We start from the raw sequence: 25,938 nt of genomic DNA on the forward strand, positions 1-25,938 counted from the left end.
CGCAAAACAAAAGAATTGTGCGCTTCAACTAAATTAATTTCTATACGACTTCATTACTTTCTTGCAACTTTTGAACCTTTACAAGGTGTTCCTGTCCTGTCCGCCTATTCGCCGACGATACGAAGGTCTACACTCGCAGCGACACAGAGGGGGGGCCAGAGGCACTACAGCATGACCTGGACAGTCTACAACAGTGGTCGGACAACTGGCTGCTCCGCTTCCACCCAGATAAGTGCCACACCTTGAAGCTCGGCAACAAGAAGTCCGAGGCAAAGTACTTTATGAAGGGGAAGAGGGGAGGGGTGGATGTCAACATTGAGCTACAGGAGAGTGAGGTGGAGAAAGACTTGGGTGTGCACGTCGACAACAGACTGAGCTTCAAAGAACACGTCAGCATAGTCTCTGGAAAGGCCAACCAGATCGTGGGCGTCATCAGGAGAACTTTTGACTACCTGACGGAGGAAATGTTCATCCAACTATACAAGAGTCTGGTCCGACCCAAGCTGGAATACGGGCACTCAGTGTGGCAGCCACACAACAAGACGCTATGTGCTGAAGTGGAGAACGTGCAACGCAGAGCGACCAAACTCATTCCAGGTCTGAAAGACGAGCCCTACTGTGAGAGGCTGAAAGCTCTGAAACTTCCAAGCCTGGAACACCGTCGCCTGCGGGGCGACATGATAGACACCTTCAAGTATGTGCACGGCATGTACGAAGCGGACAGACCCCACTTTGAGCCCATCAGCAGTAGAGACACTAGAGGCCACTCTCTGAAACTCGGCAAAGACCACTGTAGACTGAACGTACGAAGCAATTACTTCTCCCAGCGAGTAGTGAACACCTGGAACAGTTTGCCTGAAGAGGCAGTAACAGCGCCATCAGTCAACAGCTTTAAGACCAGGATAGACAATTTCTGGCGCCACAGTACTTCTATGTACAACCCTACCTGCCTAGTCTAGATTGTAGAACAGCCCGCCACGCATGCTACAGTCTAGTCTAGGACCTATGTAAAGGCTACACAGCCTACCACATAGTAAAGTTCAAGTTCAAGTTCAAGTTCAAGTTTACTTAAAGCTTTTGAATGGTCTGAAAGTAGTGTTACCGCGTACTTATCGATGCACTCATTCGTTTTATTTTTTCAGCGACGGTCACTTAGTTTAAGGTTGCAAAAGGGCTAAGTCTCGCTGGCACCACTGTTTTACAGTCCACAGATCGCAACAGTGCCGCTAGTAGTCTACACTTTGTGTTTGATGGTAGAATGGGATATACAGATTACAACACGAGTGGTTTTTGAGTCACTTGAGAAAAAGTGACTCTATGTAATCGGTCAGTGTTAGTCTGTCCGGCCGGCCGTCCGGCCGGCCGGCCGTCCGGCCGGCCGTCCGTAGACACCACCTTAACGTTGGACTTTTCTCGGAAACTATCAAAGCGATCGGGCTCATATTTTGTTTAGTCGTGACCTCCAATGACCTCTACACTTTAACGATGGTTTCGTTGACCTTTGACCTTTTTCAAGGTCACAGGTCAGCGTCAAAGGAAAAATTAGACATTTTATATCTTTGACAAAGTTCATCGGATGTGATTGAAACTTTGTAGGATTATTCTTTACATCAAAGTATTTACATCTGTAGCCTTTTACGAACGTTATCAGAAAAACAAGGGAGATAACTAGCCTTTTCTGTTCGGCAACACACAACTTAACGTTGGGCTTTTCTCGGAAACTATAAAAGTGACCGGGCTCAAATTTTATGTGAACGTGACTCATTGTGTTGTGAATAGCAATTTCTTCCTGTCCATCTGATGCCTCATATAATATTCAGAACTGCGAAAGTGACTCGATCGAGCGTTTGCTCTTCTTGTTTATATGGCTTGTATTTCAGTCATGACCCAGCGGGAATATCAATCGAGAGCCACTCGCCAGAGGCTCGTGTCTCCCGATGATATTCATCCGCTGGGTCTTGACTGAAATACAAGCCATATAAAAAACCACTCGTGTTGTAACCTATACATATTTATAGATTTAGATATACATATATATATACGGCTTCTGTGTGTGTTTGTGTGTGTGTGGGCACACCTGTGGATTGTAGAGTTCTGTTTGTGATGGGGTCTAGCGGCTTTTGTCTGTCTGTATGTTCTGGCATTTGAGAAGACATAACAGATAATATAGGGCTAAGAAATAAGCTCTAAAATTCTCAATCCCGTTTGACAGGACTTCGCCTTCAAAGGTGATTGTGGTGAACCGCCACGCTGTCTGTCTCTGTCTCGCGATTCCTCTAGTCTAGTATATATATAGACGACTTGTGTCTGTGTGTGTGTGTGTGTGTCCGCGATGCACGCCCAAGGTTCTCGATGGATCTGTTTCAAATTTGGTGGCCATATTCAGCTACACCCCGGACACAACCTGCTCGATGAGATATTTCAACACGTGCTCTCAGCGCGCAGCGCTGAACCGATTTTGGTTTTTCTCTGGATCCATTCCCAGTAACTCTTCCTTATCTTCTCCAGTGTTTTCAGCGTTTATCTCCCTTCCTTCGTGTGGCGTCAATCCATATTCCCGTTTCTATTATTAGAAGGTCACTGTCGACAACGCTCAATCCATATTCCCGTTATACTATTTTTACTCTTCTCCAGTGTTTTGCGCGTTTATCTCCCTTCCTTCGTGCGGTGCGCCGGCAACACCCCGGCGCAGCCGGGTATTCGGCTCGACTTCTTCCCGGCGAAGCCGTACCCGGCGAAGCGGGTATTCATCTAGTCTCTGATATGTCTACATGGTGTTCATATCGGTTTTTTTCTCCAGAAAATACTGTTATACCTCTAAATGCAGTCCTTTCCGAATAGCCGAGTCTGCCTGTTAGTGAGGTTCCTTCTTATTCATTGGTGTAAATCGCCGGTGAAATAACACAGACGCCTGTTCAACACAAGGCCTTAGAGTTGAACTCTTTGACAAAATCTCGGTGTCTAGCGCAGCAAAATAACCTCCAAGTCACAGAAGAATGCCCGTAGGTCGTCTTGTTTAAGTTCCCTACAAACTTGAACGGGTGGAGAAAGAAGTGCGTGTGGTTGTAATAACTCGGACAGCAAATACGATCTCATTGTCCCCCACAGGTACCAGGGGCGATCAGCATTTCATCGCGGCTGGCCAAACCGTGCCGAATTGCCGGCATGGCAAGCTCGATCATCACGTGATGTTTCATGAAGTAGCGCGAGAACGTGACGAAATCGTTGGCGAGAGTTTGAGGAACATAGAAGTCTCCGGCGTTTCTCCTCGCCTGTCCCGCCATTTTGTTGACGCTGTTGTAAGTTGTCAGGAACCTCTTGGCCGCCTCCGGGGAAGGTTCTTGCCAAGCCTAGAAACATGGAATACGGATTTTAGGGTCGTGTGTATATTGGTTTTTGGTGGTGGTGTGTCAGTGTGTGTGTGTGTGTGCCAAACCGAGCGTGAGCCACGTCTGAAAGTCACACCTTGACGTCCCTGAAGTGGTAGTGGTCCACAGTCGGCCAGCTCGATTGGGAGGGCACAAGACATTGGTTTGAAGAAAAACAAGTCGCGTAAGGCGAAAATACAACATTTAGTCAAGTAGCTGTCGAACTCACAGAATGAAACTGAACGCAATGCCATTTTTCAGCAACTGAGACCGTATACTCGTAGCATCGTCAGTCCACCGCTCATGGCAAAGGCAGTGAATTTGACAAGAAGAGCGGGGTAGTAGTTGCGCTAAGAAGGATAGCACGCTTTTCTGTACCTCTCTTTGTTTTAACTTTCTGAGCGTGTTTTTAATCCAAACATATCATATCTATATGTTTTTGGAATCAGGAACCGACAAGGAATAAGATGAAAATGTTTTTAAATTGATTTCGACAATTTAATTTTGATAATAATTTTTATATATTTAATTTTCAGAGCTTGTTTTTAATCCAAATATAACATATTTATATGTTTTTGGAATCAGAAAATGATGGAGAATAAGATGAACGTAAATTTGGATCGTTTTATAAATTTTTATTTTTTTTTACAATTTTCCGATTTTTAATGACCAAAGTCATTAATTAATTTTTAAGCCACCAAGCTGAAATGCAATACCGAAGTCCGGGCTTCGTCGAAGATTACTTGACCAAAATTTCAACCAATTTGGTTGAAAAATGAGAGCGTGACAGTGCCGCCTCAACTTTCACGAAAAGCCGGATATGACGTCATCAAAGACATTTATCAAAAAAATGACAAATATGTTCGGGGATATCAATCCCAGGAACTCTCATGTCAAATTTCATAAAGATCGGTCCAGTAGTTTGGTCTGAATCGCTCTACACACACACACACACAGACAGACACACACACACACACACACACACACACACACAGACACACACACACACACACACACACACCACGACCCTCGTCTCGATTCCCCCCTCTACGTTAAAATATTTAGTCAAAACTGACGAAGGCAAATCTGGATGTCTCTATTGATTGATCAAGTAATATTCGACGAAGCCCGGACTATGGCATTGCATTTCAGCTTGGAAGCGTATTTATTAATAAAGTTAATTTTATTTTAGTCCGACAGTCAGTATGTCTGTCTCTCCGTCTGTCCGTAAGTGAGTATGTCTATCTGTCCGCCTGCCTGTCCGTCTTCCATACACACACGCAGACACCCACACACGCACTCACATTCTCTCTCTTTTTCACTCCGTCTGTCTGTCATTTTGTCTATCTGTTTTTCTGTCTACCTGTCTGTTTACGATTGACAATTGTCCTTTTATTGTCTTTATTTGTATGTCTTAGTTTAGCAGGGACAGATTGTAAGACTAGGCGTGAGCCTAAAATCTCCATCCTTGAGTAATAAAGTTCGTTCGTTCGTTCGTTCGTTCTCTCTTTCTGTCTTTCCGTCAGTCTGCCTGTTTATGTGTCCATCTGTCTGTCTCTCTCCCTCTTTCTCATACACTCACACAGACACACAATCACACACACACACACACACACACACACATACACAAAAGCTAGTCGTGCTTATGCTCGGACAAAAGCGAAATAAGAACGCATGATGCGATGAAAATACGCCTGTAGACACTGTGTGCGTTTATCTTTGCACTCACTGGGTGCGTATCACACACGCACGCACGCACACACGCACGCAAGCTCGCACGTAAAACACACGCACGCACGCAATTTCAGAAGACATGAAAATAACACGATTTATTAGTATTAGAGTTGACAACCTTTCAACGTTATAAAATGTAAATTATCTTAACATTCTTTTCTCTTAACAATTCGATTTGAAACAATATGGTGAATATGCTTTCAAGAGAAAAAACACCACACCATGTTCAAGAACAACAAGTACAGTAATATCTCTGTTTTCCAATCACAGGTGTATAAAAGCGAACACTGGCAAAAAGGCAAACAGTCATATCACCAAAAAATACAGTATCCTTACGAATTAGTATGATTTATTATGCCGTTTGCTCCTGAGCAGAATAAATTTAATTTCTGAATAATAGAAGCACAGAATTGTAGAAATATAGAATTATCAACAAGTTGCTTACTGTCATTGTCATTTCTTTTGAAATAAAATCAATAGTTAACATTTTTGTACAAACGTTTAAAAACAAACAAAAACAACAAAATGTTGATTATCTGCGAGATGTGAGATAAACCTGCAAAAAAGCAGAGTCTCGTGTGTTGACAGAAGTTTGCCTTGATATGACAAAAATGTGAAATAGAAGCAGCTGTACACTCTAAACAGATTTCAACACATTTTCAATACATCTGTAACAAGTTTTGAACTCTTCGTGACTTTGTACATAGTTTTGCTGGCACAAAGTAGCACACATATTGTCCACTAGTGTTCGCATAATAAACACATAGTGTTCTCAAGTGTTCATTTGAACACTGTGTGTTAATTATGCGTGCCTCTTTCGCTAGTAGACCTATGTAATATTTCACAACGTTTTCAAAACTTGTTACAGAAATTTGTTTAAAATGTGTTCCGTTCTGTTTACTATAGTCTATATAGCTTTGTTTTGCAAATACTGACTAAACACTGGCACTGCCGGAATAAACTTTTATTTTTTTTATTTTTTTACATTCTACTTACCCTTTTTTGTCACAAGATGTTCAAACTCTTACTCTATGCAACAAAGACTTCTTGAGTAACTAGTTCCAAAAGGGAATAAACCAGAAGGCATACAAACGCCCAGGTCTGCAGAAACGAACATGACTTGTTCTTCTAAACAAAAAGTAAGACCAAGAATGGAGAAAAGAATCACAGCAAAAGGACCCGGTCCATGTTTTCAAAGGTAGACGTGAATCTCAACCTGATGCAGTCGCTCGTTCAGATGGTAATTCTTTCTGCACGCGTGGAAAAGGCAAGTACGAGAGTCGCTGTCGCTGTGGCCTGCCACTTGCATTCGTGTCGGGTGCCTTGACCACCAAGATGATCATTTCTTGACATTCATCACCACCTTTCTGCAGGTATGGGAAGGAAAATGTGAAAAGCACTGCCGCTCAATGTGTTTATTAGGCTCTAGTGGCCTAATCATAGCTTTCGTGTTGGGTGCTTTCACCACTAAGACGATCATTTACGTGGCCTACCCATAGCTTTCGTGTTGGGTGCTTTCACCACTAAGACGATAGTTAACGTGGCCTACTCATAGCTTTCGTGTTGGGTGATTTCACCACTAAGACGATCATTAACGTGGCCTACCCATAGCTTTCGTGTTGGGTGCTTTCACCACTAAGACGATAGTTAACGTGGCCTACTCATAGCTTTCGTGTTGGGTGCTTTCACCACTAAGAAGATCATTCACGTGGCCTACCCATGGCTTTCGTGTAGGGTGCTTTCACCACTAAGACGATCATTAACGTGGCCTACTCATAGCTTTCGTGTAGGGTGCTTTCACCACTAAGACGATCATTAACGTGGCCTACTCATAGCTTTCGTGTAGGGTGCTTTCACCACTAAGACGATCATTAACGTGGCCTACTCATAGCTTTCGTGTTGGGTGCTTTCACCACTAAGACGATCATTCACGTGGCCTACCCATAGCTTTCGTGTTGGGTGCTTTCACCACTAAGACGATAGTTAACGTGGCCTACTCATAGCTTTCGTGTTGGGTGCTTTCACCACTAAGAAGATCATTCACGTGGCCTACCCGGCATTGCTTTCGTGTAGGGTGCTTTCACTACTAAGACGATCATTAACGTGGCCTACTCATAGCTTTCGTGCAGGGTGCTTTCACCACTAAGACGATCATTAACGTGGCCTACTAATAGCTTTCGTGTAGGGTGCTTTCACCACTAAGACGATCATTCACGTGGCCTACCCATGGCTTTCGTGTTGGGTGTTTTCAACTTTAAGACGATCATTCACGTGGCCGCTACCCATAGCTTTCGTGTTGGGTGCTTTCACCACTAAGACGATCATTCACGTGGCCAACCCATAGCTTTCGTGTTGGGTGTTTTCAACTTTAAGACGATCATTCACGTGGCCGCTACCCATAGCTTTCGTGTTGGGTGCTTTCACCACTAAGACGATCATTAACGTGGCCTACCCATAGCTTTCGTGTTGGATGCTTTCAACACTAAGACGATCATTCACGGGGCCTACTCATAGCTTTCGCCGTGTTGGGTGCTTTCAACACTAAGACGATCATTCACGTGGCCTACCCATAGCTTTCGTGTTGGGTGCTTTCACCATTTAGACAATCATTCATTGACTTGTATTATCACCTTTCGGGGAATCGGCAGTCGGCAATACACAGACACTTATTTCAAATCGCTGAAAACTTTGCCGTAACTTTGGCAGGTCTGCCGCATTTTTTTCTCTCACAAAGTGACGCCAAGGTCTGCCTCAGTTTAACTTCAAAAATTGCTGACCCTTTTGCGGTTATTTCGGCAAATTTGCCAAAGAAAATAAATCCGGGCAACATCCCTGCATTACAGGAAGTTTCAAGCCGCACTTTCGCGAATCCTTGAGTGCATTTGACGTGGGTCTTTTTAATGTCAGAGACGTCGAACAGCTACACGCATCCTTCCTGCTCGTCCAGTTTAGCACACTTGTAAAGCCCACGAAGCTCTGATATCTTGCATACTAACACACCAATATTTCCGTCGACACTGCCAATGAACTTAAAGTCCGTAAAATGTATAACTGAAACGTGAAAACTAAATTCCAAAACTTGAACATCAGTGCGACACTGCAGCAGGATGAAGTTCACATTGCACCGTGGAATGCAGAAATCGAAGGAAAGAAAACAAAAGAAGACAGGAAAGAAAGGAGAAATATTTGAGCCTATCCCTCGGCCAGTGTGGTCAGGGATTCGATGGTGGTCTCGATCCAGTTGATGTAGAAGGGGACATAGGTGTAATATCCAGGCTGACCCTTGTTGCCGCAACCAAACCCGCTGGACACGATACCGAAGAGCTTGTAGTAATCCCCGAGACTGTCCGTCTGCCGGCACATCAGTGAGCTGCCAGAATCGCCCTGCAAAGAGTCAGTGTTGGTTCTCAGCACAGCAGCTTGTATCACAGTGCCGGCTGATGGAAGCATCCGACTCCTTTAGCCTTACTGCAGTAGTGGGGTACTGTACTGGGGTCCTGATTTGGCCTATTATGGTCCGCTGGACCCGAAAAGCAACAGCTAAATAACTAACTAACTACAATAGTGGGGTACTAAAATCCAACAGGGAGAAAGGAGTAAGACACTTCGATCGACTAGCACTTTGGTACAAGCTCCTGTGATTCTGAATGTGTCGTTACAAAAGAAGATCAGACTATTTTATTCCGCCCGTTGTGGTACAACCTAAGGATTATAGATTGGCTAAGAGGAGTCACTCATCAATACAATCATATCACTGCATACATATACACATGCTCACATCCAGACACGCACATACACCCGTATACACGCACGCACGCACTACACACACGCGCACACGCACACAGGAAAAAAACATACGCTTGCACACGCACCAACCCCCCCACCAAAAAATAAAATATATATATATATATATATATATATATATATATATATATATACATGGATGAGTAGCCATGTCTGATCCAGGCACCACCGTTGCATATCGATGCAGTATAGAAGCTTTCCAATAAATCGGATCATAAAGATTACCAGCGGCAGCATCTGTACAGTATGTCTGGTTGGAGACTGCTCATTAAATGCCAAAAACAGATGTTACTGTGGAAATGCCCAAAGCAGGTTTGACAGCAGAAATGCCCAAAGCAGGTTTGACAGTAGAAATGCCCAAAGCAGGTTTGACAGTAGAAATGCCCAAAACAGGTTTGACAGTAGAAATGCCCAAAACAGGTTTGACAGTAGAAACTGAGGCCAAAAGCAGGTTTTGACCGTAGAAATGTCAAAAGCAGCTTTGACAGTACAAATGCCAAGAGCAGGCTTGACAGTAGAAATGCCAAGAGCAGGCTTGACAGTAGAAATGCCAAGAGCAGGTTTGACAGAAGAAATGCCAAGAGCAGACTTGACAGTAGAAATGCCAAGAGCAGGTTTGACAGTAGAAATGCTAAGAGCAGGCTTGACAGTAGAAATGCCAAAAGCAGGTTTGACAGTAGAAATGCCAAGAGCAGGCTTGACAGTAGAAATGCCAAAAGCAGGTTTGACAGTAGAAATGCCAAGAGCAGGCTTGACAGTAGAAATGCCAAAAGCAGGTTTGACAGTTGGCTTACTACCCACCCTGCACGAGTCTTGTCCTCCGGACGTTCCGTTGGCGGCGCACATGACGCCCTTGGTGACGTATCTGGTGATGTCGTAGAGGGTTGTAGACTGGAAGGTGTCCACGCACACCACATTGTCGTACACGTCAAGCTCCACCTCCTGAAGAACCTCCGGCACTGACCCCGTGTCTGCAAAGGGATGCCAACAGATTAAGGTGCGATCATCATCATCACCACCGTACATCATCATCATCATTGTCATCACTGCCATCATCATCAACATCATCATCGCCGTACATTATCGCCATCATCATCATCATCATCTTCATAAGTCGTCGGGGGGACTTGAGGGCAGCAGAGGCAGAAACCCTCCGGGCTCTTTTGTCGTTGGCTGTCGACAGAAGGGCCCCACGACGGTCTTGAACAAGCGGATTATAGCCGCTGACAAAAGCTGGCTGTAAATCGGCCATGTAACACAAAGCAGACAACAACAAAACAAAACTCCAACAGAAGGAGAGAGCAGATTAGACTTACAAGAAAGCGATCCCCAGCCTGCGACTCTGCATCTCTCCGGCAAGCTATCGCTGGCAGTGGGAAGACAAACGGGTGACACGTTCTCATTGTACTCCAGGGGTGCGCTAAGGCGCAACACAGCAACGTCGTTCACTGAAAAAGCACAGCATGAAATGCAAGGTTTTTAACGCAATTTTTTCACGTCAAAAATATTAATCTGGCAGATTAGCTGAGCTCTGTCTGTAGTATGTAAAAATATTGTATTTAGGTTGCCATTTTTGAGAAGTTTTCATGCCCATTTAACATGTAATTTAGACACCTGCAATAATAAACACAAAAATACTTCGTAGGCTATGCTGATTGATTAAATCAACGCAAAAGGGAGAACGACTTTGCAACGCAAAATCTTCTGCGTCCCGATTCCGTGTATCGTCATCTTCTATACAGCACTAATGTGTGCAATGCAGAAGACATATGTTGCATTAGTAATTCAAATCTGTAATCTAGTGAATGTGAGCAAGTTTGACTGCTGTCGGGTTGATAAAAAGAGAGACGAGTCGTATACAAGGACACGTTGCGTGAAATATGTACCGTCTCCAAAGACTACCCAACACGGAATTTACGATTTGAATAACCGAACGTTCGAACACTTATTTTAAAGTAGGCCTATTCCTCCTGTGAACTGTCATTTGTTCAACTCCCAAACCAAACTTAGTCGCTCTTGTAGGATTTGAGAAACATTTTGGCAAAATATGACAAACCAGTGCCACAACCAAAAAACCACCCCGCTCAAGCCTAAAAGAAAGGATTTGTTATTGTTGTTGTATAGGGTAAAGGGGGAGGGGGGGGGGGGGGGTAATTTGGACACCCGAAGAACCAGACGCTGTGGCTGGCCCTTAGAAGTCGGTTATATCTCAAGATTGGGGTTAGACCTACACATTTGCAAGTGAAATAAAGTGTCTTATGTGTTTTGTCAACACACGGACTTGTTTCTTGAAATGTGAGAAAATATCAAATTGTTCGACTAGTCGGGTAAATTGAACAGGGCAAAGTTCAAATTAGCCGAACTCACTTGCAAAAGCATTCAACCCAAGCCGACTATCTTACATTGCTGCCAGAGCTTTCTTCATGTCTTCTTAAGACCATTTTCCATAACTGAAAGACCAAAGAGTCGAGATATTGCAATTTTCTAACATCAATACTCAAAACGTTAGACATTCAGCGACATTCAGCAAACTTATTCTAAAAGTTCTCACCTGCCACCCGTTGTTCGTCGTTGTGTCATTTTTTTTATGCAAACGTCATTGACAATCACCAGTAGCGTAAAAATACAGTAACATAAAAAATTGTTACAGGAACTATTAAAATATTCGCCTTGTTCAATTTACCTCCCCTGTTCAATATACCCCCCCTTACCCTACTAACTCAGTAACTGTCCTTAGGTTAGTTCCTCAAGAAAATTCGGGCTGCTACCCCTGGGGACTGATAGGCGTCGCGCTACCCAATATAATATAGTCTTGAGTCGAGCATTTGAAAATGCCTGAGCCTGAAGGCGGGTGTAACTTTCACCTCTTGATATCAGTCTGCCTTTGAGATGAGGACAACAGTTGGTCAGATGGCCAGAATAGCGCGCTGCATTTTCCTGCATAGAACTTAGGCGCGTCTGCCGCGACGGTGCCTGAGCTAAACATTGGCGGGCACTGCTCACAGCCCGGCACACGGCACTGTAAACATTCCCCGTCCCTTCACCTCTCTCGACACCATCCGCCCTACCCTTGGTCTCATGCCTGTATACTCACACAGATTTCGCTGGTCGTAGTTCTGGTGGCGTGTGCCGCTGGTGACAAAGACTCTCTGAGCCCCGGCCTCCAAGGGATCGAGTGCACGCCTGTACTGGCCCACGATCACCTCGAAGGAATTGCTGTTCAGCTGGTTGTTCAGCACCTTGCTGAAATGCGACGACACTGACACGCGTGACTACGGGTAACGCACAAGGCGAGGTCAGTTTTAACATACGAACAGAGATCAATGCAGATATAAACAAAAAGTGGACACATCAGTAACCCGGTTAGATTTGTCTTTTTATATTTAGTCAAGTTTTGACTAAATATTTTAACATCGAGGGGGAATCGAAACGAGGGTCGTGGTGTATGTGCGTGTGTGTGTGTGTGTGTGTGTGTGTGTGTGTGTGTGTGTGTGTGTGTGTGTGTCTGTGTGTGTGTGTGTGTGTGTGTAGAGCGATTCAGACTAAACTACTGGACTGATCTTTATGAAATTTGACATGAGAGTTCCTGGCTATGAAATCCCCGAACTTTTTTTTCATTTTTTTGATAAATGTCTTTGATGACGTCATATCCGGCTTTTCGTGAAAGTTGAGGCGGCACTGTCACGCCCTCATTTTTCAACCAAATTGGTTGAAATTTTGGTCAAGTAATCTTCGACGAAGCCCGGACTTCGGTATTGCATTTCAGCTTGGTGGCTTAAAAATTAATTAATGACTTTGGTCATTAAAAATCTGAAAATTGTAAAAAAAAAATAAAAATTTATAAAACGATCCAAATTTACGTTTATCTTATTCTCCATCATTTGCTGATTCCAAAAACATATAAATATGTTATATTCGGATTAAAAACAAGCTCTGAAAATTAAATATATAAAAATTATTATCAAAATTAAATTGTCCAAATCAATTTAAAAACACTTTCATCTTATTCCTTGTCGGTTCCTGATTCCAAAAACATATAGATATGATATGTTTGGATTAAAAACACGCTCAGAAAGTTAAAACAAAGAGAGGTACAGAAAAGCGTGCTATCCTTCTTAGCGCAACTACTACCCCGCTCTTCTTGTCAATTTCACTGCCTTTGCCATGAGCGGTGGACTGACGATGCTACGAGTATACGGTCTTGCTGAAAAATGGCATTGCGTTCAGTTTCATTCTGTGAGTTCGACAGCTACTTGACTAAATATTGTATTTTCGCCTTACGCGACTTGTTCAATATTTCGGCAGATAAACTGCCTTCGTCAGGATGGTATGGAAGTACGGAATGTAGATATTCACAATCATAGATGAATATAGATATTTATATGTCAATGTAGATATTCGCAATCATAGATGAATATAGATATTTATATGTCAATGTAGATATTCACAATCATAGATGAATATAGATATTTATATGTCAATGTAGATATTCACAATCATATAGATGAATGTAGATATTCATATGTCAATGTAGATATTCACATTCGTTGACAGACGATCACGGGCATCTATTCTTTCATCATTGTACACTGGGATGCGTACACGAAAGCACACACGTACGCACGCATTCACCACACTCAAATCCTTTTACACACACACACACACACACACACACACACACACACACACACACACACACAAATACATGCATACGCACGCCACACAACCTCCCTCCTACCCACCAACACACACACGCACGGACACAAACTAAATCCAGCAACCCCCACCCCCCCCCCCCCCCCCCCCCCCCGTAACACCTTCCAAACTTTCTCTCGGAAAGGAACACAGTCACCATGTCAGTTTTGACTTACTCATCCAGACAATGACCGGCGGTCAAGACGTGCCAGTTGTCCACAACGATGGCCCCGCACTGGACATTACCGTTGGAGGCGAGCATGGCTACCCAGGGGTACTGACCGGGGTTCGAGTTTTGACCGCCGATAATTCGAGCACTCGGCTTGAACACTCCGCAGTCACGTGCTAGAGAGAAAAAAAAGGTCTGAAATATTAGCAAAAGAGTGCCGAAAAAAGTAAAAAATTACAGAAAAAAGACTGTCAGTAGAAAAAAATGTGAGTTTCAATTTAGTACAAAAAAAGGTTACCACAATGCAGCCTGAACTTTTGCGAAAAGCCGGATATGATGTCATCAAAGACAATTATTGAAAAAATGAAACCTTCATAAAAATCGGTTTGGTAGGTTTTTTTCCTGGAATTGCTGTACACACACACACACACACACACAACCACTACCCTCCTCTTGAGTCCTTGTCTCTGTTAAAACATCAAGTCAAAATTGACTAAATGTAAAAACAAAACATCGCAAATCGTACACAACACTTACCGCATGCACGGTCGTTACAGAATTCAGAGTCGCTATTGAAACCATCGCACTCAACACCACCGTTGGAAGGTGCAGGGCTGTTGCACAGACGGATCCGTGTCCGCGTTCCGCTGCCGCACGTCGCACTGCAGGCCGCCCAAGAACCCCACACACCCCAGGTCCCGTTCACTGGTGCTGAAACAACATTTCATTTCATTACATTTCGTTATTTAACGTCCAATTGCGGGAAAATTTGGGTCGCTTTTCTCTACAAGACAAGACAAGACAAGACAAGACATACTATAAAATACAAGTGAAGGTTGGACAAGCAGCGCTGAAAGTCCACAAAATGGGGCACTAGCCTTTGGCTAGTACTTCTCATAATTTACTAGCCAGAGAGCAAATTTTAGTCATTTTACTCGCCAAGCCAACCATTTGTTTCGGCAACTTTACTCGCATTTGGCGAGTGGACTAACATTTATACTCGCCATTTACATGTTTCTAGTCGCCATGGCTACACATAGGTTACACAGACGGATTTGTTTCTTGGCATAATTTGTGACTACTCCACTAAAGAGAAAGAGCATATGACTGGTTTTTTACGGAAGATACCTACCACAAGCATTCTGAGCACACGCTAGAGTTTCCCTGTTGCCCGTGGAAGGGCTGCAGGAGGCACCGCCGTTGGAAGGAGGGGGGTTGTTACAAAAACGGATTCGTGACTGACTGCCTCCCCCACACGTTGCACTGCACGATGACCAGGTTCCCCAGAAACCCCAGTTGCCGTGTATTGCTAGACAGAATAAAAATCTTTTGGAACATTTCTTTTTTTCTTCTCAATTTTTGTACAGAGGTACCTGCGATGAAAGGACACACATTGACCATTATCTATGGTGACCATATTTTGGTCGAGATAACAGACAGAGGGTCAGAAGAAGTTGTTCTTTATTGGGAGGTGTCCTGTCATTGGAGAGGCCTCACATTGCAAAAAAACGCAAATTACTTTCTGAACTCTTGCAAACATAGCAGTGGTGGATTAGGGGGGCGGGATAAGGGAGCCCCCCCCCCCCCCTTCAAGGGAAAGAGAGAGAGAGAGAGAGAGAGAGAGAGAGAGAGAGAGAGAGAGAGAGAGAGAGAGAGAGAGAGAGAGAGAGAGAGAGAGAGAGAGAGAGAAAAACAGGGGCCGAGCAGTTAAGCCAGAAGGGGGGGGGGGGTGTTACAACCTGGGGTCCAGGGGTAGACCGCCTGTGGGGTACATGGGCAAGGCCCCGTTGGGGGGTCTGCCAGAAGCTGAAGAGTTTTAGCTATTTTATGAACAATTTATGGCTTATCCTTGATTTTAAACATGATCAACTGGTGTCAGCAGCCACTCATTGTTTCTCTTAAAGTTAGTATTATTTTTTTTTTTGGACAGCCGGGGGGGAGGGTTCCGGAACCCCTGTAACACCCCCCCCCTAATCCGCCCCTGGAGAGAGAGAGAGAGAGAGAGAGAGAGAGAGAGAGAGAGAGAGAGACAGAGATAGAGAGAGAGAGAGAGATGATTAAATGACAGTTTCTGAGCTCAGGTGGCCCTAGATTGCAGCATTTTGCTTCCTTGAAAAAACAGAATTCCGGGGGGGGGGGGGGGGGGGGGGGCATGCCTCGGACTCCCCTAGCATGTTCGGGCGCTTCGAGCCTTCAAGTTTGTGCAAAAACGTTTGGGTGGGCCCCCCTTCCTTAAGATCCTGGATCCGCCCTTGCATAGCAGAGTTTCTAGGAAGTTTACAATGATCGATCTAATTTTAGTTCAGCGACGGGGTAATTGATGGAAGATACTTGAATGACCATAAGGTGTGCACAGAGTCCAGAAAAGTTAAATACCTTCGGGTATTTATCAAGGAACTCCGCCTCCCCCTCCTCCCCCTCCCCCCCCCCCCCCCTGCTACTTTAAACCTTTGATGGAACATTTTACAAAAAAATCTACTAAAAGCCGATACTGATCTTCGTCTGAAAAAAGAGACATTTTGTTTTGTTTCTGTGTGTAAATGTTGCTTGGACTGCCATTGCATTGGAAGACCTTGAAATTATAGTGATGATAATAATGAAACATGTTCACAGCCTGACGACAATCACGGTACTTTCATTACTTACGACAGGTAGTTTGGGCGCATGACTGGGTTTCCCGGTTGGAGTTAGCGGGACTACAGGTGGCACCACCGTTGGCAGGAGGGGGGTTGTTGCACGAACGGATTCGTGTCTGACTGCCACCCCCACACGATGCACTACAGCTAGACCAAAATCCCCACCCTCCCCAGTTGCCGTTCACCACTGTCGGGCCTGCACAGACACACATTCACATCACTTACTTTGAAATCGGTTATTATTAAGAACGTAAGGCGAGTTTCCGACACCACACTGAGTAGGCCTACCCAGAGAAAGACATCCGCCACCATCGCGCTCATTGTTGCGAGTGTTATTTTTTGCTCGTCGTTTTAACTGTTGAAAAATATGACTCAGACAAGGTATGTAAACAAGAAAACAGATTCGCGCAGAATATTTCACAGGCTGAACGATGAGTGTTCAGGGTAACAGTGCGCAACAGTGTTCGCGATGGTGCCGCGTTTAGTTTCGCCGGGTACAGTACCACGTGTGTCTTCCGAACAAAAATGACCAAACGCTGTATAGTCCGAAAAGTCCCCTGTCTTCTAAATGGTTTAAACAGTGTTTTGTTTACCAATTTATGGATAAAATATAAAATAAACAAGTTTGTGCAGAGAGAGTACAACTTTCGTTATATTACTACCTCGCAATTCATCTTTGAGGCGAGATGAAAAGAGAGAGAGAGAGAGAGAGAGAGAGAGAGAGAGAGAGAGAGAGAGACAGAGAGAGAGACAGAGAGAGACAGAGACAGAGAGACAGAGAGAGACAGAGAGAGAGACAGAGAGAGAGGGGGGGAGGAAGAGAGAGAGAGAGAGAGAGACTGAGAGAGAGAGAGGAAGAGGAAGAGAGAGAGAGAGAGGAAGAGAGAGAGAGAGAGACAGAGAGAGAGAGAGAGAAAGAGAGAGGGACAGAGAGAGAGAGAGAGAGGGAGAGAAAGAGAGAGAGACAGAGAGAGTAGGGAGAGAGAGAGAGAGAGAGAGAGAGAGAGAGAGAGAGAGAGAGAGAGAGAGAGAGATGATTAAATGACAGTTTCTGAGCTCAGGTGGCCCTAGATTGCAGCATTTTGCTTCCTTGAAAAAACAAAATTCCGGGGGGGGGGGGGGGGCATGCCTCGGACTCCCCTAGCATGTTCGGGCGCTTCGCGCCTTCAAGCTTGTGCCCCCCCTTCCTTAAGATCCTGGATCCGCCCTTGCATAGCAGAGTTTCTAGGAAGTTTACAATGATCGATCTAATTTTAGTTCAGCGACGGGGTAATTGATGGAAGATACTTGAATGACCATAAGGTGTGCACAGAGTCCAGAAAAGTTAAATTACCTTCGGGTATTTATCAAGGAACTCCGCCTCCCCCTCCTCCCCCTCCCCCCCCCCCCCCCCCCTGCTACTTTAAACCTTTGATGGAACATTTTACAAAAAAATCTACTAAAAGCCGATACTGATCTTCGTCTGAAAAAAGAGACATTTTGTTTTGTTTCTGTGTGTAAATGTTGCTTGGACTGCCATTGCATTGGAAGACCTTGAAATTATAGTGATGATAATAATGAAACATGTTCACAGCCTGACGACAATCACGGTACTTTCATTACTTACGACAGGTAGTTTGGGCGCATGACTGGGTTTCCCGGTTGGAGTTAGCGGGACTACAGGTGGCACCACCGTTGGCAGGAGGGGGGTTGTTGCACGAACGGATTCGTGTCTGACTGCCACCCCCACACGATGCACTACAGCTAGACCAAAATCCCCACCCTCCCCAGTTGCCGTTCACCACTGTCGGGCCTGCACAGACACACATTCACATCACTTACTTTGAAATGTTATTATTAAGAACGTAAGGCGAGTTTCCGACACCACACTGAGTAGGCCTACCCAGAGAAAGACATCCGCCACCATCGCGCTCATTGTTGCGAGTGTTATTTTTTGCTCGTCGTTTTAACTGTTGAAAAATACGACTCAGACAAGGTATGTAAACAAGAAAACAGATTCGCGCAGAATATTTCACAGGCTGAACGATGAGTGTTCAGGGTAACAGTGCGCAACAGTGTTCGCGATGGTGCCGCGTTTAGTTTCGCCGGGTACAGTACCACGTGTGTCTTCCGAACAAAAATGACCAAACGCTGCCATAGTCCGAAAAGTCCCCTGTCTTCTAAATGGTTTAAACAGTGTTTTGTTTACCAATTTATGGATAAAATATAAAATAAACAAGTTTGTGCAGAGAGAGTACAACTTTCGTTATATTACTACCTCGCAATTCATCTTTGAGGCGAGATGAAAAGACTGAGAGAGAGAGAGAGAGAGAGAGAGAGAGAGAGAGAGAGAGAGAGACAGAGAGAGAGACAGAGAGAGAGGGGGAGAGGAAGAGAGAGAGAGAGAGACTGAGAGAGAGAGAGGAAGAGGAAGAGAGAGAGAGAGAGAAAGAGAGAGGGACAGAGAGAGAGAGAGAGAGAGAGGAGAGAGGAGAGAGAGGGAGAGAAAGAGAGAGACAGAGAGAGTAGGGAAAGAGAGAGAGAGAGAAAGAGAGAGGACAGAGAGAGAGAGAGAGAGAGAGAGAGAGAGAGAGAGAGAGAGAGAGAGAGAGAGAGAGAGAGAGAGAGAGAGAGAGTGAAAGGGTTTCGGTGTTAAGATGGTTTTGTTGCTATATTTCATACTTTTCTAAACCTATATATTCTTTGGCAGTGTGTCCAAAAGACATTGCTGGAGAAAATTGCAAAGCACAGTCAGAAAAAGTTGTCTTAAATCATAATCATTATTGAGTACGGATCCAAAATATTACATTCGTCACGACATTGCAATTGGATTTCATTCTGCTTAAACAAAAAAAGTTTCTCAACCCACCGCAAGTATTCGGGTTGCATGTCTGCGTTTCTGTGTAGCTGTTCGGGAAGGAGCAATTGAGGCCCCCATTGGCAGGAGGGGGGTTGTTGCACAGACGGATTCGTCTCTGAGATCCTCCCCCACACGATGTACTGCATTGTGACCATTGACCCCACCCTCCCCAATTGCCGTTAATTGGCTGAACTAGAGGAAGATAAGAAGTACCAAAGAGTTATAATTTAATTGTTTTTGTTAAATGTGCAGATTGCTGGGTCGTTCTTCAACGTGACAAGTCCGTAATTCAGTTTTTTAGGTTTCCTGGTTACGTTCATTGACACGACAAGAAAACTGCCTTCCTTCACTCTCAGTCTATCTTTCATTCTCCTATTTTGACCAATTTGTTTTAGCCGAGACCAGCTGTGCTGCAGCAGGTCACTCAGAATTGTAGTAGCTGTATAGAAACTGTGTATCAACACCATGGAATGCAGGCGTTAGATTGACGTTACAAGAAGGGACTGAACCTACCAGTCTGAAAGAATATATCCGCACCTGGTCAGATAGAGCCAAACGAGTGGGTACATATATATACGTACCTGGGAGACAATGACTTAACACTCTAGTTTTTTACACTGTTTGTTATGAGGACACACACACACGCACGCACGCACACACACACACACACACACACGCACACACAGACACACACACACACACACACGCGCGCGCGCGCGCATACACACACTCACACACACACACTCACACTCACACACACACACACACACCACCCCACCCCCCGCACACACGCACACACAGACACACAGAAAATATCAGAACTCACCACAGATATTCTTGGAACAATTACGAGCCTCGTTACTCCCTCCCTGGCAGGAGGAGCCGCCGTTGGAGGGAGGGGGGTTGTTGCAGTTCCGCACGCGTATCTGACTGCCTGCCCCGCACGTGGCACTGCACGCGCCCCACGAGCTCCAGCTGCCCCAGTTACCGTTCTCTATCGGGACTGCAACCAGAAGAAAATGTCTTGGGCATTTTCTTAATCAAATTTAGTACACTCTTTGACTGCAATGTATGTTCTTTATATGGTCAAACACGTCATTTTTATTTTCCATATAAAGATAAAAGGTGGTATAAAGCTTTAGAAAAGCCGGGGATATCATTGTGCAATTATCTGAGCATGCCCGTTGGAGAGCTAAACCATTTCGTAATTATCTGAGCATGCGCACGTGTTGTCAAAAGTCGGCAAAATTCACTTTACGTTTTATTGTTTAGCTGCGCAGGAATCTTCAATGACCAACGTACAAGTGACAAAAATGGAGCCCAAACAAAAGGAGATTTTTCACCGGTTCAAACCAAAATATTCAGTTCCTCCACAGGAGAATGTTCTCACACCATCTGTTACCGTTGTCATAGTCTTGGAGAAAAGGATATATCTCAGTACAGTATGCCCGTTTGCAACTGAAATACACACCGAAAAACATTGAACGCTAAAATTCTTTCGTCTGCATCGAACAAATTGCACACTGTAGTAGTCTGTACTTCTGTCGTGGGAACCAGCTGACAGCGACGAGTGATGATTTTGCACAATGAAGAGAATTCCTCATCATACCTTATCTGGTAATCTTGAACTTTAGTGTTAAATTCATAGCTATCTGCCCTTGTAAGTAAAACAAGGTATTTTAGATCCCTTTTGAAGTCACGGAATGAACTGTACCTTTGTGTACGATTGCATTTCGTTTAAATGCGTCAAAGACGGAATTATCCGTGAATTACGACAGGGAACGCAACTCTGTCGTGTACATGATGTCCCTTGGTTGAAAAAAAAGCTTTTTGGAGTCATTTTTGTCGATCAAACAACAAAATTAATTAATTATGCTTAAGTTTGGACCTCAATCCGTCAATTAATTTCACGACAAATGTTCTTTGGCTTGTTTACGGGGACTTGTATCAAAATTAAGTAAAGAATGCCACTGAATTCTGAGCTATGAATTTAACACACTAAAGTTCAAGATTACCCCTTATCTTATGTATGTGCTGCAAGATCGTTTATTTTTACTTCACTTCAGGTTCACCGCATAATTTTACCAGATGTGAACGTCAGCGAAGTAGACAGAAACTTCGCGCGACACAAATTCGGTTCAGTGTCACTGAAGAGAGCGACCTTAACATTGGTGACGTCACACGTTCGAAAGCAAATTGCATTTTTCTCTCTCAAAGAAAGTCATGTTAGAGTGATGTGCCGTTTGTTCAGATTGTGAACCAAATTGTGGTTAATGCAAAAATTAAAATAAAATCTGAGAAATATGCAGTGGAATGATCAGACTACTCTCGAGTGCGGCCTTATCAAAATTTCATATTACAGTGAACACACTTTCTGAGGCCTTGTATAAGATGTAAAAAGACGGTAGGATTGAGTCCAAAAACAACTACACATGCCTATCCGCAAAAAGAGTGTGAACAAAATGACACAATGTTCTATTGTAACTAACGTTGGGAATCCCTCGCGACTTTCTTTGTTTAGTGGGGGACTGAGGGGGTCTCGGCAAGCCTCGATCGACCCCGTAAGTGCCTCACTAAACAAAGAAAATCTCTCGGGATTCCCAATGTGAGTTAAAAATAGAACATTCTTAATCTCTATATAAGATACTTGTTGATGGACAAGTGATAATCACCCAAATCAACCAATTAAGAAACGTGTAGGATAGTTAACTGATAATAAACATTATTTACCAATCAGACACTTATCAATGCTTAACGGTTCACCACAATGAGATCATTATTTGGGGTTGCCTTACTAATTGTCCGCCCGGCCTGTGCACGTTAAAGAGAGAGAGAGAGAGAGAGAGAGAGAGAGAGAGAGAGAGAGAGAGAGAGAGAGAGAGAGAGGGAGAGAGAAAGGGAGAGAGACAGAGAGAGAAAGACAGAGAGAGAGAGAGAGAGAGAGAGAGAGACAGACAGACAGACAGACAGACAGACAGACAGACAGAGACAGAGACAGAGACAGAGAAAGAGAGACAGACAGACAGACAAACAGAAAATCCCTTTGAAATAAATACAGGCGTCATAACTAGTTCCTCTAAAATATTCAACAATTAAAAATGTCAGAACAATAATGCACACATTTGTGTCAGTCATAGGGTTACGAAGCAGTTCCACCCTACCCCTGTAGCGTTAGACACTCACTGCACGACTCGGTGTTACACTGGCCGGGTTCAGTGTCGGCCCCTTGACAGTACAGCCCGCCGTTGGAGGCCGGGGGACTGTCACACTCGCGGGTTCGAATCCTGAAACCACCACCACACGTAGCGCTGCACGTTCCCCAGGTGCTCCAGCTGCCCCAGTTGCCATTCACTGCCCCTCCAGCTGCGCAACAATAAGCAGTGAGTTTTGTTTGCTTATATTTGACAAAACTTTCAAATTGTTTCTTTTAGTGTGTGTGTGTGTGTGTGTGTGTGTGTGTGTGTGTGTGTGTGTGTGTGTGTGTGTGTGTTTGTATGTGTAGACTATTTCAAATACAAAAATTTAGTTAACTATAAAAGGCAGTGCATAAAACTCCATAATCCTAAGAAGGTCGAACAAATAAAAAACATAAAAGACTATCTAACTATAATTACTTCGTAAAAGATAATAAACATGGAATACACAGCTGTAATTTTTAACAACAAATCTAAACAGATTTTCATGCCATATTGCACAACACATTGCCAGCGAAACGTGTGCTAAAACGCATCCATCCTGCCTATACCTATTTATTACAACCCATTGATTTTGTCCGGACAAGGTACTTGTAACAAGTGCTAAAATCCATCCATTCCAGCAATCGGTCTATCCGCACAAAAAGACGAACTTACGAAAATAATTTAGTCGGGTTTGTACTGGTTGCAAAAGAGTGAATGCCCTTGCTTTTTATTCGGACAAAGATTGGAGGGGCCAATCATGGCGATCACTAGCGAAGGGTGTGTCGGAAAAACTTGGACAGGAGCGTGTGTGAAGTTATTTGTCAGAAGAAAAGCAACAAGGGTATTCACTCTTTCACAACCCATACAAACCCGACGGAGTTATTTTCGAAAGACGTCCATTCGTAAAAAGTCTCGCCATGTTTACGCTGAAACCCTAGCCACATATGCTTCACGTGTTAACATTATCTTTCAAAGCGTGGCGACGACCGCGTCCCGATGAGAACGTATACATAACATAGTGCTTGTTCGATTTCTTCTGCTTCAAATCACAAACGCGACAAGGTTTTGACCAATCAGAGGGGTCGAAAAAGTTTGACATCGACAGGAACTTGAAGGGACTGAATTAGCGTTAAACTTCACCTGGATTTTAATTTCTTCTCCCCAGGTTGGTGAAGAGATTGGCTAATACAGAAGCCATGGAGCGCCCTGAAAACACATCATCTAAAGTTGGCCAAAAAATTATTGCAACAATTTTCGCACGCTAAGAAAAGCATCAAAACCCAATTTATTTTGGTTGAACTTTATATGCTCGAAAAGGTAATTATTTCAGCTGTACATATCATTTGTCCGATTGATGGTACTGTGTATAGGCATCCTGTCACATCCTGTTAAACAAGGTCACCCCTAAAATCGACCTGACAAAAACCATAGCCCCGTATTTTAAAATCTGCAAAAAATCAGAATATGCACAAACCAAACACTTCTGACAACCATTGACAAGGCCGTTCAATTTCCTGTTCAGAACATTTTGTGTTATGCACCTGACTTCTTTAGTCTTTTTGTAGCCTTTTGTCAAAGGCGGTAGGTGTCAACCGTTTCAAATGCCAAACAATGCACGTTTTGCGGCCATTTTTGAGGGGGTCCTCCACTCAAAGAGCCATATCTGCTCAAGTTCTCAATGATTTGCTTTGGAAATTTCAGAAGTTATGACCAATAGGCTGACCTAAATGTGTGGTGCTTTTTGCGAATGTGTATACTTAGCGTGTCGTATTACGTAACTTTTCCGAAAGAACTAAACAAATATTCATATTAATTCAGGGTTTTACCATCTCAACTACTCTCGGACCAGCTTCATGAGGGCGGTGCCCACTCCTCTCCCTATCTGCCTTTGCCTTGCCCGTCCCTGAATAGGATCGCGTACCCATTTCCAGCAGGGTGGACTTGAGGGTGCTCGGAAAAAATCGGATATTTGTATTCCCGGGGTGGGCATGGAACCCACGAACCCCAGCATGAGGGGCAAGCGCTCTAACCGCTATGCCACTCTGGATGAATAAACCGTAAAACGTAGCCCAAATCGTAGCTTAAACTACCTCCCCCAAGTCCTCCAAACGAGTTCAAAAAGAAGAGAGAGAAAAATGTGCACTCACGACATGATGGCCCGGTACAAGTCTGTGTCTGGTTGCTGCTCCCGAAGCACTGCGACCCTCCATTGGAGGCCGGTGGATTGTTGCACTGACGGGTACGTGTCAGGAAGCCCGTTCCGCACGAGACACTGCACGCGCTATACCCTGTCCAGGTGCCCCAGTTCCCGTTCACCTGCTGACCTGAGATATTCACATTATAGCATTGAATGGAATAACAATACACGTAAACTTTATAAAATACAGTAGGATAATTCTAAATTGCAGAATATGCGCAAAATAGAAAAGGATGCTTGGAAAAAACCCACCGAGGATAAATTAGTAATATACATGATAAAGAATCAATAAAATGAAGCAAAGTAATGAACGAAATACTGAACCGACTAGCAAAAGAGAACTCCTAACGCTTTGAGCATCTTTAGTATCTATTCTAACAAGCAAAAAACTAATGCATCAATTAATCAAAAGTTTGAAAAACCAAGAAAAAAAACGATAAAGACAAATTAAACACTGTACGACATATAATCTACATTGCTACCAGAAGTCTGTATGAATACTCGTGCAAAGTCAAGATAAGGCTTGGTATTGACGATTTTCCTGTGCTTGTGTCTTCCGAGCGAGCTTCTTGTTAATTTGTCAGGTAAGTTTCTTTTCTGTATCATAAGCGTTTGTTTGTCTGTCCAATTAAAAGACTGCTGGGCCGAAGATCAGTGAACGTAATGTTTTGTTTTGTTATGAATATAACGTTCCAGTAAGATATCTTTTTTGTTTTTTTATTCTGAATTTTGGAACGTTGGCTGTCTTTTTGATTTTGGATTCTTGTGCGTGTGGTGTGTGCAAATTCATTTTCTTGGAAAAAGGATGATGATTTTGTAATTAACTCACCTGCATTGCAACATTCCGTGTTTAGATAAGCCACAATGAACATGGTTTCTCTGGTATCACTGCTGGATATGGACTTGGCACAGCTTGATACGTCATTTGGGAGATAACGGCAAACTGAAACACAAAAAGCAATAAATCAGTAACTTTGCTGGTGCACATAAAACACAAACCAAAAGAACGAAAGAAGTGAAGAAGGAAAGAAACTCCCAAAATGAAGGAACCCAGACTGACGCGGATAAGAGTTTAAAACAAAAAGCCTCGTATCATCACCTATTTTAGTTAGCCATTATGAATGCATGGAGGTATTGAGCAGACTTGGCAAAAACACGATATTTAAAAATGCACAACAGAAAAAACAAAAAAACAAAAAACAAACCTAGGAATGCTAGAACTTAACATGGACAAACTTGCTATGGTTTTTGTTGGAGAAAGTGGATGATGGAATAAAGGTATAAGTAAATAAACGCAGCTTCATTAGCTAGAACAAA

At 43.7% G+C, this 25,938-nt stretch overlaps 1 protein-coding gene across 2 annotated transcripts in view; it reads right to left on the bottom strand.

The window, feature by feature from the left end:
• Positions 1-5,182: 5,182 nt before the first annotated feature.
• The window catches only part of LOC138965959 (A disintegrin and metalloproteinase with thrombospondin motifs adt-1-like), a 29,564-nt gene continuing 8,808 nt past the window's right edge, over positions 5,183-25,938 (bottom strand). Inside the window, exons 3-16 of one of the 2 annotated variants that reach the window (XM_070338046.1) lie at positions 25,451-25,564; positions 24,572-24,748; positions 22,429-22,608; positions 20,072-20,248; positions 19,255-19,437; positions 18,013-18,198; positions 16,417-16,602; positions 14,903-15,079; positions 14,308-14,481; positions 13,778-13,946; positions 12,001-12,149; positions 10,223-10,354; positions 9,708-9,877; positions 5,183-8,486 (exon numbers count right to left, since the gene is read on the bottom strand). In XM_070338046.1, the coding sequence (XP_070194147.1) occupies positions 8,295-8,486; positions 9,708-9,877; positions 10,223-10,354; positions 12,001-12,149; positions 13,778-13,946; positions 14,308-14,481; positions 14,903-15,079; positions 16,417-16,602; positions 18,013-18,198; positions 19,255-19,437; positions 20,072-20,248; positions 22,429-22,608; positions 24,572-24,748; positions 25,451-25,564 (2,366 nt within the window). In that variant the 3' untranslated portion in view covers positions 5,183-8,294. The remainder of the gene's footprint in view (positions 8,487-9,707; positions 9,878-10,222; positions 10,355-12,000; positions 12,150-13,777; positions 13,947-14,307; positions 14,482-14,902; positions 15,080-16,416; positions 16,603-18,012; positions 18,199-19,254; positions 19,438-20,071; positions 20,249-22,428; positions 22,609-24,571; positions 24,749-25,450; positions 25,565-25,938) is intronic. The other variant, XM_070338054.1, reaches the window with a different exon arrangement.

This window comes from Littorina saxatilis, linkage group LG1, assembly GCF_037325665.1.
Source record: "Littorina saxatilis isolate snail1 linkage group LG1, US_GU_Lsax_2.0, whole genome shotgun sequence".
Taxonomy (NCBI): domain Eukaryota; kingdom Metazoa; phylum Mollusca; class Gastropoda; order Littorinimorpha; family Littorinidae; genus Littorina; species Littorina saxatilis.